Source organism: Podarcis pityusensis (genome assembly GCF_964106645.2).
Source record: "Podarcis pityusensis genome assembly, chromosome: 1".
NCBI lineage: Eukaryota > Metazoa > Chordata > Lepidosauria > Squamata > Lacertidae > Podarcis > Podarcis pityusensis.
The window spans coordinates 74,644,620-74,661,228 of record NC_138028.1 but is presented as its reverse complement, the minus strand read 5'-3'; the positions used below and the strand labels follow the sequence as shown (position 1 = coordinate 74,661,228).

Sequence of the window (16,609 nt, the reverse complement as noted above, 5' to 3'; positions counted from 1 at the left end):
TCAGACACCCCCCCCCCTTCCTGCCAAGCAAACTGATCAGAGATTTTAAGCTATTTAGAAAAGGCTCCGCTCACTGCTTTTGAATCTGCTTCACAGAAAGGCAGGGAATTTGTGTGGGTGGTTCAGAGGCTATGTGTGCGCACATGTGTTGCACACAAAGATACTGGTTCTAGATTCCTAAGTAATAGTTCAAAAGAAAAGCTGTCAATGTGCTATGAAGTGAAATTCAGAAGAATAAAGCTTTGTGGCTTGGGTATGCAGGGGGCAGACAGGTGAAACTTAAAAGTGGTGTCACACGCTGTAACCAGTCATATGGTTTTTGACATCTCTACAGCAGATGAGACATCATACAGTGCTTGTTTCAATTCATAGCAGAAAGGAGTGGGCTACCACTGAAATTTTGTGTGTGTGTGTGTGTGTGTGTGTGTGTGTGTGTGTTAGGTCATGAATCAGCACTTGAGAAAGGAAAAGAGTGGAACATTAACAATAAGGAGGAGCCTTGATTTAGGATAAGCATCATCTGGATTCTCTGAAAGAACGTTGGAAACTCCTGCGCAAATTTAGTTGGGTGTAAGCCCCATTAGACTTCTGAGAAAATACGCACAGCAGTAGCCTGTGACAAGCCTAAGGGCACTTCTACACTAGCCTTTTCCTCTTGAAACCATTGGTTGCAGCACAGAGTTCCATTAACAAACTGGCACGATAGTAAACCTAAAAGTGGGCTCAGTCTAATGAGTCCATGTGTACTGATAAAAAATACTGCTGTTCCCATCCTATTTTGCCCTCCAGGCCTCGGTGGTATATTATTCCACAGAGTTTGAATGGAGGTTGTGTGCTGAAGGCCGGTGTATAGCGGCAACACACGGGTACAGGTGTATGCCTTGTAACACTGGTTCAAATGGATGGATTTAATGGGTGAAAAGCAGAGCCATTGCAAATCACGTAGGTGGCCCATTCCAGGAATCTCCATCGCAAATCTTTGTAAGCCGTACTTTCTTATCTGGCACAATAGTAAACCTAAAAGTGGGCTCAATCTAATGAGTCCATGTGTACTGATAAAAATACTGCTCTGTTCCCATCCTATTTTGCCCTCCAGGCCTCTGTGGTATATTATTCTGTGCTTTGTGCTGCTCAGCCGAGCTACTTTTCTGCACCTGGGAACTTGAATACTGTGCTTCTGTGTCCCAATAAAGAAAGAGATTCCATGTCCTAAGTTACAGGAAATTGTCCGAGAAGAGGCAGACTCATTTCCCCCACCCCCTCATCCAGCTACTCAAACTAGAGCAGAGGGCCGCATTTGGCTCTGACCAATAGGCTGCAGAATGCTAATGGTTAAGCCAGCCCATCTTGGCTGGGAGGGCTTTGGGCTAACACATCTGAGGGTTTTGTGGTCTGGCAAAGAAAAGAAGGGTGATTGGTCCCAAGGGATATGCTTCCTCTTGTTTTGACCGTTCTTCCTCAGCAGCATTCAGTGTGTTGCATTTTGCTTTGCCTCAGCCGCTTCAACACACTGTTTGGAGGAAATAGCTTAACCATCTGCTCATCTCCGAACATCTCCAACTTGCTCTTTTTTGGGGGTAATGAACTGATTCCAAAAAGCTGCAGAAAACTCATCTTATCTGCAAAGTCACCAAAAACACACACTGCATATCTTGAAATTCGCTGCTATCACCTCAATCTCTCAGGCCAGGGTGTTTTGACTAGTTCCTCAGGCCCTGATAAGGAAGGAGCATTGGCAAAGAGGGAGTAAATGCAAAATGCAAAGAAGAACAAGACGCTAAGCTGTTCACACTGCCCTTCTTGCCTGCAGATCTCAGCACCTGCTATTGAAGTGCATTTCTCTGCCTTTAACAGCTACATAGTAGGAAGACAATTAGTCTGTTCTACATCCTGTAGAAGGATGTCATTATCATCACTGCCAGACTTTCTGTTCCTCTGTGGGTGGGTGCTTTTAAGGTTAATGGCATGCAAAACTCATAGAGGTTCCTACCGAACCCCCACCTCCACCTCTCCATCCAGGCAAGTGGGAGACATTATCATATTCCAACCACACAAAAGCACTTGAGGAGGGCAGACATGGGGAAGGGCATGGCCTGGTGGGAATCCTGGGGGCCAGAAAGAAAGGTCTGGGGGGCACATGTGCCCCATCCTAAAGGATCTCCATAGCATTGTGATGCCATAACCAAGACCTGTGCACCTTCGCTGAAACCTAGTGCCATCTAGGTTTTTCTTCCTGTCCCATGGCCATAATTTGTTGGGGTCAAATAAGGCTGTGCTTTCCCCAGTCCAGACAGATGCGTGTTAGGAGTTTGTGCCTTCATTGCTTCTGTATGCAGGGGGGACACTATATCTTGAAACAATGGGAGAAATGATTCACATCCACCAAGCTCAAAAGTGTTTTATTCACGAAACTGCACCTTATGTCCCCAAACTGCTGCTCTATGAACGTCTATTATATCACCATACATAAACTCTTGATTTTCAGTATGTTGTGTGTGGTAGTATTAAATGGACCTTAGTCTGGGCAAATCCTACAGTACTGCTTTAAAAACAACAATCAACCCTCCCTTTTAAAGGAAGATGAGAAAATTTTAATTCTCATCATGTCTGTTGTTACTGCTGGCTGTATCTGGGACAAAAATGGCTCACTCTACATAAATTACTGTACTTAGCAATCCTCCAGAAAGCATATAAATTGAAACTGATGTTACAAATGAAAGGCAGCAGTTTGTATTACAGATGGCTTTTCTGTTTTTTCAAGACTGTCCTTGGGACCACAATTATAACTTAAACTTGAAGACATGTAATCTTACAGGGGCCTTGTTGGTTTCCTTTGATCTTCTACATCCATCTAAAATGGGTAGGCAACCTAAGGCCCGTAGGCTGGATGCGGCCCAATCGCCTTCTCAATCTGGCCCACAGACGGTCCGGGAATCAGCATGTTTTCACATGAGTAGAATGTGTGCTTTTATTTAAAATGCATCTCTGAGTTATTTGTGGGGCACAGGAATTCGTTCATCCCCTCCCCCCCCAAAAAAATATATATAGTCCAGCCCACCACATGGTTTGAGGGACGGTGGACCAGCCCATGGCTGAAAAAGGTTGCTGACCCCTGATCTAAAACACGTCCAGGACAAATGTGGGCATTTGCTAAGTCCACACCATACATTTAAAGCACATTCCAAAGAATTCTAGACACACACACACACACACACCCCGCAAAAAATAATAATCCTGGGAGCTGTAGTTTGTTGAGGTGCTGGCAACTGTAGCTCTGTAAGGGGGAAACTACAGTTGGCAGGATGTGTTAAATGTGCCCTAAATGCATGATGTGGGTGTGATTCCCCTCCCCCTGTTTAAAACAGTGCAAAGTACAAACCCTCCTATTTTTAACACTTGAATATTTGCATCAGAACATAGGGAATATGGTGGCCATGTGCTTTACTTTACAGAAGACAATCTTCTATTGGGAGGGCCATCAGAGGCAGGCCTGTTTAAAGATGTCATCTATTTGAAAGGCTATCCAACCCAAGTCTTGTATAAAGATAATCATAAGAAAGGAGAGCAGCTAATCAAGCAGGTGCACAGGTCAGGTTATGCGATCAAAGTCTTTCCCATCTGTGTGAGCTGCTTTCTATATCTAGTTTAATTATAATAAAAAAATTCCTTCCTGTAGCACCTTAAAGACCAACTAAGTTAGTTCTTGGTATAAGCTTTCGTGTGCATGCACACTTCTTCAGATACACTGAAACAGAAGTTACCAGATCCTTCTATATATTGAGAAGGTGGGGAGGGGCAACAGTTGGCAACAGTGTCCTTCAGCTCTCTATATTGGACAAACAGGCCAAACCTTACGCCAAAGAATAAACGGACATAAATCTGACATCAAGAATCACAAAACAGAGAAACCAGTAGGAGAACACTTCAATCTCCCAGGACATTCTATACAAGATCTCAAAGTAGCTGTTTTACTACAAAGGAATTTCAGAAATAGACTGGAAAGAGAAGCTGCTGAATTACAACTCATTACTAAACTTAAAACAATGGAGAAACCTGGTCTGAACAGAGACATCGGATTCTTATCTCATTATACATGACTAAGCCATTTCTCACCTTCTCACCCCTTGCCTTTTCCTGTAAGACCTATTACAGTCGTTAAGAGTCGTCAACAGGCTCATCTCAGCTATCTGCCAATCTCCGATTCCCACCACCCTTCTAAGTAATACCCCTCCCCACCTTCTCAATATATAGAAGGATCTGGTAACTTCTGTTTCAGTGTATCTGAAGAAGTGTGCATGCACACGAAAGCTTATACCAAGAACTAACTTAGTTGGTCTTTAAGGTGCTACAGGAAGGAATTTTTTTTATTTCGACTATGGCAGACCAACACGGCTACCCATCTGTAACTAGTTTAATTATAGTAATTAGTACACTTAATTTATTAATTGCCTTCAAGGGCTCAGCATATACATGGCACAAGTTTCCTGTGAAATCATTTCCATGCTACACAGCTTTGCCGATACAGTACAGCCTTCTGCAAAGATTTATGCACCCGGGGAAGTGTGAGGGAGGAGTGTCTAATACCAGCATGGGCGTAGCCAATGGGGGGGCTCCCCCTCCCAAATCAGTAAAAATCAATAAAAATGCATAGGTAACTGAGGTTCTGCGCCCCCCCCCCCACAAAAGGCCCGTAACAAAAATCCTGGCTACGCCCATGAAAACCAGGTATATACACCTCGGCAATCGTTACCTAGCCTGGAAGAAATCTTAACGGCTTTTAAGTCGTATTGTTAGTTATTGGGCAGGTGTGCAAATCGTGTGCATAAGCAAACAAAGAAAACGTGACTGAGATGCAAGCAGACATGAGAGTAGCGACGTGGGATGCGCAGGCAGATATTGCAAAATCGCTCGCGTTGAGTCCTGGATTTCGAATTGCAAATGATAACAAATATATCCCTCAAGTAGCAATGAGAGGTAAGTCCAGCTCAGTCGTCCAGCCCCCACCTCCTCAAAAAGTGCCCGCAACTGTCAGAGACTCCAACTATACAGCACACGCTTAACTCAGAAGCAAGCGGGATTGAGACCGCAGCCTTAGAACTTTTCTACTGTTTTCCTAACTCTACGTACCACGGAGGCGCCCACTTCACGCCAGAAATATCCCTCTCCCCGCCGCCGCCAGTCGACGACGATAATAATAATAATGAAGAAAGCACTACAGTTCCCAGAATGCATCGGGAAGGGAGGCTGCGAGGAGGACGAGGCTAGTCACTCGGCCGCATTTCAGGCGAGATGCTTTCTGGGATATGTAGTTCACCCGAAGGGGCTAGCGTATGGTTCTACAGCGACCCGCGAGGCGGGGAAAGACTCCATGTCCCGGCGTGCGCAGGGAGGACGGCGCGGAATACGGCAGGCCGTGGCTGGAATTAGACACAGCGGCGCCGCGGGTGAGGAGAAACGGAGGTGGCCTCTGCTCGCGGGGGAAGAAGTTGATGCGTTTGGCGGGACGGAGGTAGGAAGGTCGATGGCGGGGAGGAGTTCTGAGGGCGGGAGAGACGCGCTGCTGTTTCTTTCCCCATCGCAGGTGCTGCTCATTCCACGCGGGAGGGAGAGGACCGGCGTGGGGGTGTCTAACGGCGCCGAAGACCCATCATATTGTTTCCCAAGCTGATCACGGGGAGCCCCACTCGCTAATGGGCCTGTATCTGTTCCCCGGTTGCATTTATACTCTTCCCCACACGCGCCTTTTTCCTCCAAGGAGCTCGGGGTGGCGCGCATGCTTCCCTCCCCCTTCTCATTTCACCCCCCACAACAACCCTGTGGGTTAGGACGGAGAGGAAGTGGGCGGCCCAAGGTCACCCGGGGAGCCCCGTGACCGAGTAGGGTGGATTCGAACCCAGGTCCCTCGTCCGACACTGTGACCATTACACACCACCCAACCAACCTGGTCGTCAGAGGTACGAGGCCTCTGGAGAATAGGGCGGTTTATGCTTAGTTGTCATTTTCCTCGATGAACTGCTTTGCTCTACGCCGAAAACCGTGTAAACTAGCAGACTTCGGCCTTTTCTTTTTTTTGGGATAATTTTTTATTAGAATTTAAAAAGAGAGATGCAAACATTATTATATCTTTTTGTATCCAAACTATAACGTTAATCTGGATAAAATCACAGATCCAGAGGAAAAGGAAGAGCGAGAGAAAGAAAGAAATAGAGAAATAGAAGAAGGATTAAAAAAAAAATTAAAGTTAAAGCAACTAAAGAACTCCCGATTCTTCATCTGTCAGCCATATACAGGGTGAGTCCTTTAAAAGAGGCCCCGTGGATACAGAGTACACATGTTCCACAGGGCCTCTTTTAAAAAACTCACCCTGTATAAACATCATCCCACTCATCCACTCCAGTATAACACCCAGCAGGACTATTTTCTTTAAATCAACATTATCTTCAGCCTTCAAACCCGAATGTCAATATTTCTTTTTCTTTTTCATGCAAAAAGTTTGTAAGTGGTTTCCAATCTTTAGTAAATGTTAACAGTGACTTTTCTCTGATTAAACATGTCCATTTTGCCATCCCAGCTAAGTTCAATAATTTTAAACCATTCTTGCCAAATAATGAATTTGGAGACTCAGGTCTATTCTCTTTTTAAACATGTGGGTGGTGGTAATAATTCTATTGTGAGCCACCTGAGACGAGGCTTCGACATGGGTTCTGACTGCCCCTGCTTGAAGACCCAAGATATAAATCAGTGATGATTGCTATACAGAGCTTTGGCTCAGTGGAATAGCACCTGCTTTTGCATGCAGAAGGGCCCAGGTTCAACGCTTGACACCTCCTGGTAGTGCTGGGAGAGAACCCTGTCTGAAATTCTGAACAGTCACTGCCAGTCAGTGTAGACAGTACTGAGCTTATATGGACCAATGGACTCAGTATAATACAACTTCCTTTTTCTGTTTTTTATAGCAGCAAATTTCTTAAGTTAACTGTGCTCTGTATAAAGATGTGCGTTTCTCTTTTTGGCCTTCTTTGAATCCACTACCCATCAATTTCACTGGGTCACTAAGTGGGAGAGATTTCTTTCAGTTTAGCCTCCCCTGGGTTTCTACCCTCACCCTAAGACTGAGCTGCTGCATACATGAGTCTGCGCTTGCCTTGGTTTTATAGCCTCTCTTACCCAAGTACTGAGGTGAGAGAGAGCAACTCTAGATGAAAGAACCTGAAAACATCAATAGCCCTGATATTTTGCATTTATATTGCACTTGGAGTGTTCAAAGCACTTACAGATTTCTCATAACAGCCTTATAACATCTTTGGCCCTGTTCACAATAACTGTCAGTTAATATAGTTTTAACTTGCTCTTGTTTTGCATCCCTTGAAATTTATAAGTCGTTTGCTAATGCTCAGGGCAGGCTGACTGATATGTTTGGATTGGGAAAAAGTAATTTCTCCATAGCTCATGTTGATTAGAGATGAGAGACTTGGGGAGGCAGGAATTGCCTTCTTTGTAACAAGTTACTTTCTTGACTTTATTTTCTGAAGCTTTTCCCTCTATCATATAACTCTCTGTAGGCTAGAGTGTGGGGGAGCTGTTTATTTATTTATTTATTTTGGCTTTCCCACAGTTCAAATAACAGGGATCAAGATAGTATGGAAGATTCTGAAGGGGACTTGTCTATTCTGAGAGAAGCCATCCTGTTTGAATTGCATCCTAATCAGATCATTGCAAAGAACCTGTGAGTCTTTTCTTTCTGGAAATTATTTTTTCATTTTTCTATTTACTGCCAGTAAGAAACAGCCAAAACCTCCCTTTAGGGGGCAAAACAAACCAACCAGAATCCACATAATGTAGATATGTTTTGGGACATTTAAATTTGGCCCATTGGCTGTTAAATTAATGTAAGTTAGATTTGGTTCTGTTCTTCTGATACACCACAAATGACTTTTGGATAACAGAGTAGCTTATTTTAGTTGATGTGACAATTTAAATGTTCTTGCACATCTTACACATCTATGTAAGTTGCACATTGAAATCCACTACCTGAATAGCTGTCTTGATGACCATATAAAATATGCAAAGATTCTGCTTTCCAGCCTTAAGAGAGGATTATTTGCAGATATTATTGTTAGTACAAGGCTAGAGGCCACACCTACCCAAACAGCAAGTACTATTAATGTACTATGAAATTTCAGCTCCACTTTATTTATTTGCGCTGATGATATGTCCAACCTCTTACTGCCAGGGTACAACATCTGAGAACCTTGGTGGCTTTAACTGACCCAGAGGATGGAATACTGTTTCAGACTCCAGATGGTGAGTGGCTAGTAGATTTATCCATGCCTGTTTAACGTCACCATAAAAGAGCTTTCTTCCTGTACAATTCTTCCCTTTTAGGGAATTGGTCACTGGAGACTAAGGAAAATGCTATTAAGGGCCACTGAATGAGCCTAGCACATGAATGGGTTGATGGGGGTGGGGATGTCAGACTCGAGAGATAGAGCATGATAAATATATGATAAAACTCTGGTGTTTGACATGCACACAAAGGTACCATAGAAAATTCAATGAATCTGGAGCATCTAGTCCCTTTGTCATTTTTGTAATGCATTTTAGGAACATGTAAGAACAAAATATTGTTCTTGCTATATTCCAGAGTTGGATAGAAGTCTGACAGTACCACATCAATGCAGATAGTAATAAAAAGAAACTACTGAGTTACAAACCCAGTAGAAGGAATTCACTTTTTACAAAAGGAGAAAATGCCACTGTCGTGCTAAATAAGGTTTTCGTTTTCAAATGAGAAGCAAAATCTTGCGCAACTATTCAGGGACAGCGAAAATTTAGTACTACCAGACTCAAAATTGTATGTCACAGATTTTGTTAATTTGTAAGTATTAGCCTAGAAGAGATCACATTTCTCTGTCTTATGCAAGTGTTTCTTTCTTGCCTTATTTAAGACAGCTGATCTTTAGTGCCAGAAGACACTTTTGGCAGGAAGCTACTGATGGATCATCTAATTTTTGTAAAATTATCAGTTAAAACTAGTGTTATATTCTGTAAATCTATGTTCTGGCCCACTACATGGAAAATTGCTCAGCTGGCAATTTCTGAAAGTATATTATTACCAGTGCTATGTGGATGAGGATACGCTGGTAGATTTAGTTAAACAATGAATGAATGACAAATGATTGTTTGTCTGTGTAGCATCCCATAAACGTAAAAGTGTTTTGACCTATTCAGGACTACAGAACTACAGGATTTATTTTAGAGAATTTACTAATTGGCAGTGCTTAACACATTACAGTGTGGCTGGTTTATAAAAAACCAAAAGCAACTCCAGAACTGTTTTATCTGAGACAGTAGCTGAGATGGGCTTCTCCTGCTAATCCTTTTCTCCCTCCACCCCTTCTTTTGTATTGGATTTTTGTTTTTAGAGTTCTTGAAGTACATGAAGGGCGGGTGTCATGGTATGGTTTCCTTTTCACAGTTGAACTTCACTGGGTTTTTTTTGTTTTTGTTTCGTTTTTGTTCCAGGCTTTAAACTCCCCGGGCAGCTGGAAAACTTAATTGGCTGCAGCAAGGTCTAAGCCAAATTAGTATAAGCAAGCAACTGCCCAAATATGGGTGATGAAGATGCAGGTGAACCCTTCATGGGTATAGTGGCTGGTGGGGCCGCCGATTACGAGGGTGTCCTTCCTTCAGACACAATTTCTCTGAGTGATTCAGATTCAGATGACTTTGGGTTTCCTGGCGATGCTGAAGTTGATACTGTATCTCCTGAGGAATCCCTTCCTTCTGATGATGTGGGTTGTAGATCAGATGAAAGCGGTGACCCTTTACACAGCAACCAAAAATCACCTGTGCAGCCGTTTCACCTGAAAGGCATGAGTTCAAGCTTTTCCCAGCGCAGCCAGAGCATTTTTGACTGTCTGGAAGGGGCAGCCAAACGAGCAGTGCCCTCAATGGCTGAAGATAATGTGATTGATGGAAGATTTAAGCGGCCTCTGCCTCCACCCAACATTTCAAGCAAGGTTGCTGCAGAAAGCATTGGAAGACAAAGCAAGCCACCGCCAGCTCCTAAAAGTTCTCCAGCAGTTCCTGATTATGTTGCTCACCCAGAACGCTGGACCAAGTACAGCTTGGATGATGTTTCAGAGTCCAGTGATAAGACCAACAGATCAATTGCCATGGAGTTCCTGGAGGGCATGAAGAAGACTAGAGGGGAACAGAGGTCAGCCTCTCCTGAAAGCTACACCCCATCCTTCAATCAGGATCCCTCCAGTTCTGGTGCTGGAAGGATTGTCTTTACCAAACCCACAAAAGCAGGCTCAGATAGGAAAAGAGCTGCCGCCAAGGAGAATGAAGAAGACAAGCTTAGTGATGCAAACAAAGAACCCAAAGAGAGCCCTCCAAAGAAGCCTAAGACCCAGAACAAGGAGGAGGGTGTACTAGACCCTTTAGATATAAAGGAAGCAGAGGATTGGAAACAACCAAAACTGGAGGAGTTAAGCGTTCAAAGAGTATCTGGTGTAGATTCTTCTCAGGAAGATGAAGAGACAGTGGTGGGGACCATGGGATTCCATGGTAGCAAGAAAAGGAATAGGAAGCATTTCCGACCCAAAGCCAGCAATGATGAAGAGGAGGAAGAGTCCTAAAGCTGGATAAATTATAGTGTTTTTAAAGAAGTGTTTCCCTAAAATTATTTTCTTCATTGTTTGCATGAGTTTTGGCTACTTGCTTGCTTTGTTTAGCATACTTGGAGCTGTGACTTAGATATATTTTAGCGTTCCATTTACCGATTCCATGATGTCCCTCTGTATTGTAGTATCAAAACTAGACAAGATTTTAGTTTGCAGTGGTACAGAAATGTCTACAAATACTCTGCCTGTAAAGGATCATCCGGTTGTTGTTGTTTTTCACTTTTGGAACAAATCTTACAATTGTATACCTGCATACTCCTCCAGATTTTGTTGAGCTACTGTTTCGCTTAGCACTTTGTGTAAAATCTTTTGACTGGTATCCCATCTCTGAGTACTGGCAAAACATGCCATGTGAATGAAGCCCAAGATGCATCCAAATATAGTTGCTTGATCAAACAAAGGTTTAGTCCAAGCCCATACCTCTCCACACTGCCAATGAAAATAAAAGCACAGTAAGTAACAAGCCATATGCTGTAGAAGCACTGAAAATGGGAAGTGTCTAAATGCTGTAAAATGCAGCATGGATGTTCCCTTGTTTCTATATAGCATGGTGCTTGATAGCAACAAATTAGGATCATGGAAGCAAAGCTTGCAGGGAACATGCACACATTTTTTAAAAGCTAGAAAAGACAGAGCCAACGACCAGAATAAGACTTCATTGGATTTTGAAATATGAAGAGTGATCTCAGCTCTGAATATCCACTACTTCCGTCCTTTGCAACTGTGATGTTTCCATCTGCATATGCAAGAGCTGCTCCCTAAAGTAAAGTGATTTCATAACAAATTACCTGGATTTGTTTGGGAATTAAAGGACTTAAAACGGACTCTTTAACTGACCTATGTGACCTATGTGATCCTTTTTATATTATCCTTGGTGTCAATAAAAATTTTAATTGCTGCTTTTTTTGTCCAAAGGTATGTGTTAGCAACTGGTGATGCTTGTCAAGACTTGGCAGGTATATTTTCCGCACCCAACCCTACCTTCTCCCTCCAGCAGCAGCTCTCTTCCACCCTGTTATCTCTGTCCATTCATCCACAAGCTAGTTAGCAGCAGTTATTTATCTGTTCTTTGGTGGTTGTAGTGGAATCAAATTGGTTAGGCTCACCTTGGGATGCTGTGACTGAAAAAGAGCTCTTCCTATCTCTCATTGTTTTGGGCCCCTGACAAATTTGCCTCACTCTTGACTGCTGGTTCAGACACAGGAGTATCTGATAAGGAGGAGAAAGGTAGCCACTTAAATTGCACAAAACCACATTAAGGCCATCACGCAATCACTTAATGAAAATATGTTTGTTTTTAAAAATCACATATATAATGGTTTGCACCTGAACTCTAGCTACTCAGAGAGCCAGTGTCTGAAATGGGGCTTAGAATGTTGGGAGAGCTGGGTTCAAATGTGCACCAAACCCAAACAGTCCTACTGGGTGACCTTTAACCAGGCATGCATCCTAACCTACTTCAGAGGGTTATGAGGATAAAAAGGAGTCTCATATGCTCTGGTAAGGGCAGGATCACAGGTATGCAGCTGCCTCACTGTGCAAAGCTGCATCTACCCCAGCTGGCTAATTAGGTCCACAGACTTAAGGCTCCTCACTACTGGTCTAGGGGGGATTTTCTTCCAGCATATTTTATTTATTTTTATTTCATCAAATTTATACACCACTTGATTGTTTTAAAAAAGACAAAAAACCTCAAAGCAGTTTACAAAATAAAGCAATAAAATTATCACTATGAAAAATTAACAGTAATTTAAAACATTTGAAGAGTTAAAATAACAATAGACCAAAAAAATAAGACTCACATCAACTTTCTTAGCATCTGGATAAGATGATAAATTAAAAGTAGTTGGCAAATTAATAGTATTTATAAGCTGAATCTTCCCAACTTTAAAATGTAATGTGGCAACCATAAGCCAGTCAAGTAATATCTTAGAGCGCAGCGATGCTGAGATTTCAATATGTCTCTAAGGAAAGGAGCTTCAGAACTTTTATTATTTCAGTCTGCAAGATGGGAGCAATCTGCATAAATGTTTCTTGCCTGCATTTTATTTTTCTCCCTTATAAGCTACTCAAGTGGCTTTGCAGAGCAAGCTAACTGAAATCATGAAGCATTGTCATTTCCAGCATTACCTTACACTTTGGTGCTTAATTTATGACACATCTGCATGCTTTAACATTTTACACATCTGTGTTTTTTAAAAAGCACCAGATCTCATTTTGCTGGATCTCTTGGTCAGCACTTCAGGGGAGTAACAGCTAGCTTCCACCTAGCGCCACCCCCAACACACACACATACACACACTTCAGTGTGTCCACACCCACCCACCCATCTTATTCTAGTGGCAACTTCCAGTGACCTCAGACATGTTTGGGAAATGTAGAATTCTGAAAAAAGTTGGTCTGCTTCAATGCTGACTAGGTGCTTGTGTCCTACTTATGTCAATCAACCTGCAGCTGCAACTCAAAACAAGTGGCTGTATTCCATGGAGGGAGACATTTTGTCATCTAACAATATGGCATTAAGCATATGCATGTGACATTTCCAGGATTATATCCTGGACATGTTTTTGGAATAGCCCTTCACATGGAAATATGTACCCTTTTAGCTGAATATTAATTTTTCTAAACTGTCACAATGGCTAAACTCTGGATTTCTTTATCTGATGGTCCAGTGAGAGGTAGCTTCTGAGGTCCTATTTATTTACTATTAAGAAGTCCATGCTCTTTCAGAACCATCAGATGTAGGTCCCTTGTGGCCAGACAAATTGCTTTCACCCCCAAAAGGTGAGTTAAGGTGCATTTTTTGCATTGTTCACCGGGTGTGGGAATGAGATAAGGTCATCCCCCCCCCCTTTAGCAGGCATAATAGCTGCATCACTATCAGAAATAACAGCAAATGACGCACTTTCCGATTATTGCATCTCTATGCTGGGAAGACTTACCTGCTTGCAAGCAAATGCTAAAGGTAAAATAATAATGCCAGATTATTGTGGCAACCTTGCCTGCCCTTGTGACTGCAGTAGGGTTTAAGAAAGCTTGTTCAGTAATAGTGTTTTACTACTGGCAGTAGTAAAGACTGTTGTTGCAGGTGGTAGAACCTTGCTGGGAAGAATCTTCTAAGCAGCTCTCTGTTTTACAAGCAAACCTGATGATCCATTTTTTTTAACATTGGCAGTTGTAATATGTGGAAGCTTAAAGCTGCGGCTTTACAACCATAGTGCTATTCTCCTCAATAGTACAGAGATCTGTCGAAGTAGCATATTGGTTTATTTGCAAAATAATACTCTGCATCATATTGAGTTTTTTAACTAGTTCACATGCAAATGCACCTTAATTTAACTATTTACTAGCAAGTTATAAAATCCAATTTGCTTGCTAGGGGTTGCTGTCCTTAAGAACTATTGGGTGTCTCTGCTCACAATCTCTGAGATTACACACACACACTTAAGAGACTGATTAATATAATTGTAGGGTCTTTCCCCAAGTCTAGGGTTTATTTATAAAATTAAGGCCCCAAGTTTAATGCAGAAGTTTATTTGAGTTTCCACACAAAGAGGGCATATATAAATTTGCTAAAACAACAGTATTCCCTTTGGGTGTCAGCACAGAACAAAGGCAATAGAAGCTACTTGATGAGCCCAGGCAAGATGAGCAGTGAAGCACTCTTGGAACTAACCAGCAATAATAATATGAACCCAACCTTCATGGAAAAAGCAGAAAAAATGGGAAAAAGTAAAATTGAACAGCATTAATACCTCGTACAACCTTCTTCAAGAAGGAAAAAGTATGTGCAGAATGTATTTTGTACATATGCTACGCTGATTACTGTTGCTAAGAAGGTTTGGAATGGTCTGGCATGAGTGGTTTATTTGCATGTCATAAACTAGAACAGCAGCACAAGTTTAAATATCGGACTGCTGAGAAGGTGATAGATTATTAGAAGCAATCAGTCAGCATTTATAAGGCTAATAAAGTGGATGCAATGCTTCTCCATAGGCTTTTTATATGTTTGGTACGGAAGACAGAGTAGTACTCGGCCACCAAAAGAAAAACCCCTTTAGGTAATTGAAGACCATAATGAATATGTCAAAAAGTCAATCAAAAACACAGCAAAATGTTTGATCTTCTGCAAGTAGCGTTAGTTATCGATGTACATCATGTCATCTTCAAACTGATGGGTGCCTTCTCCAGCTTCATTGCCTTCTGGTGCAGGCGTTTGATTTGTGCCTGTGGTTATGAAACCTGTGGAGGTTTTTGGAGTAAAAACACTGGTTAATATGAGCAAGTATGAGAGTTGTTTTAGGCCAGACAGTTTTACTAAATATCTGCAGAGCTATTTCCTTTCTTCCATGGTATCTGGGTTTTCTTTTAAAAGAAGGGGGGAAATCATTGAGAGGGTTTTCTTACATTTTGTGCCTATTAGAATTCCACCACCAAACATCCATATACTACTGTATCTCTTATTTGTTTCAGTTGGGCAGATTGATTAGGCTGTAGCAGCAAGAAGAGGAAAAAATATTGCAGCACCTTAAAGACTCATCAGATTTATTGTAGCATAGGTTTTCATGGAATAGAGCGTACTGCATCAGATCCATTGAAAGGATTGTCCTAGTTTTGCACACAGACCAAGATGGGGGAAAGTTTGGAGAGAAACAATAATGAAATGCAGAGGTGGAATAAGGCCTGACATTTTTCTTGTAGTTACAGGTAGGTAGCCGTATTGGTCTGCTGTAGTAGAAACAAAAACAAAAAAATTCCTTCCAGTAGCACCTTAGAGACCAACTAAGTTTGTTATTGGGATGAGCTTTCGTGTTCATGCACACTTCTTCAGATACACTGAAACAGAAGTCACCAGACCCTTATATATAGTGAGAGGGTGGGGAGGGGTATTACTCAGAAGGGTGGTGGGAATGGGTGATTGGCTGATAGGTGTGGTAAACCTGTTGACAACTGTTAACGACTGCAATTGGTCTTACAGGAAAAAGAAAGGGGTGAGATGGCTAAAAATAGCTTTATCATGTATAATGAAATAAGAATCCAATGTCTCTATTCAGAGCAGGTCTCTCCATGGTTTTAAGTTTTGTAATAAGTTGCAATTCAGCCACTTCTCTTTCCAGTCTATGCTAAGTTAACACCTGTAGTTATTTTATGAAGCAAGGGTTTCTTTCCGATTGATGGTGTTAAAATAAGCATAACTAGGAAGATAGCATCTTTGGTTACTGCTGCTGTGACTGGGTCACTTGCATAAATGCAAGCTTTGCATAGAAATGTCACAGACTTTCCTGGACTCTTGCGTTTCCTGGCCTTTGGCTTCACTGTCTAGAATTATTCTTCCTCTGTAGTGTCTGGTGTGCCAAGTAATGATAAGACCAACAAAGTATTTTCTTTTCAGCAGCCTAACATGGCTTCCCCTCTGGAATTTGTCACTATGGAAGGCACTGGATTTAGCCAGATGAAATAGAAATCCATTAATCTCACAAAGATGCACATTAATCTCATGAAGAGACAGAACAGACATGTTTCTATCCAAGGGCAAACAGTTAGATACAATGACCTAATGCATAAGCAAGGGCTTCCCTGTTAGCTTTGGAACCAGCGTATGCTTGCATCCCTCAATGCATGTGGAGAGCAGCTGTCAACTTAATGGAGTCCACAAAGCTGAGGGAGCTGAAAAGCAGACTGTATGCTTTGAGTGCTTATCTTCACAACTGAGCATTTTGATCTGTACTGCTCAAACTGATTCCAGGGTGTAAAGTTCCAGTGGAAATATTAAGCATCATGACAGGTTCAAGCATGAATCACTCCCTCTCTCTCTCTCTCTCTCTCTCTCTCTCACACACACACACACACACACACATCCCAGGTCTGGAACTTGGAAAGCGCATGATGCAGCAACCTTGCTGAAAGTCTGGGTTTGG

At 42.2% G+C, this 16,609-nt stretch overlaps 2 protein-coding genes across 9 annotated transcripts in view; one reads left to right on the top strand and one right to left on the bottom strand.

Annotated features, from left to right (window-relative positions):
• Window positions 1-5,350: 5,350 nt before the first annotated feature.
• TSSC4 (tumor suppressing subtransferable candidate 4) lies at window positions 5,351-11,589 on the top strand. 8 transcript variants are annotated; one of them, XM_080999454.1, is made up of 4 exons: window positions 5,351-5,509; window positions 7,616-7,726; window positions 8,234-8,304; window positions 9,526-11,589. In XM_080999454.1, exon 4 carries the CDS (start codon window positions 9,612-9,614, stop codon window positions 10,644-10,646), a length of 1,035 nt encoding a protein of 344 aa, XP_080855580.1. In that variant the 5' UTR covers window positions 5,351-5,509; window positions 7,616-7,726; window positions 8,234-8,304; window positions 9,526-9,611; the 3' UTR covers window positions 10,647-11,589. The 8 variants fall into 8 exon arrangements, with proteins under 8 accessions (XP_080855580.1, XP_080855581.1, XP_080855584.1 ...); XM_080999458.1 differs by having other exon boundaries at window positions 5,352-5,444; XM_080999457.1 differs by having other exon boundaries at window positions 5,358-5,460.
• The window catches only part of TRPM5 (transient receptor potential cation channel subfamily M member 5), a 49,033-nt gene continuing 43,401 nt past the window's right edge, over window positions 10,978-16,609 (bottom strand). Inside the window, exon 26 of the mRNA XM_080998572.1 lies at window positions 10,978-14,933. Within this exon, the coding sequence (XP_080854698.1) occupies window positions 14,830-14,933 (104 nt within the window). The 3' untranslated portion in view covers window positions 10,978-14,829. The remainder of the gene's footprint in view (window positions 14,934-16,609) is intronic.

Excerpts from the sequence above, each read along its gene's own strand:
- TSSC4 (XM_080999455.1), top strand. The coding sequence starts at position 9,612 with ATGGGTGATGAAGATGCAGGTGAACCCTTCATGGGTATAGTGGCTGGT.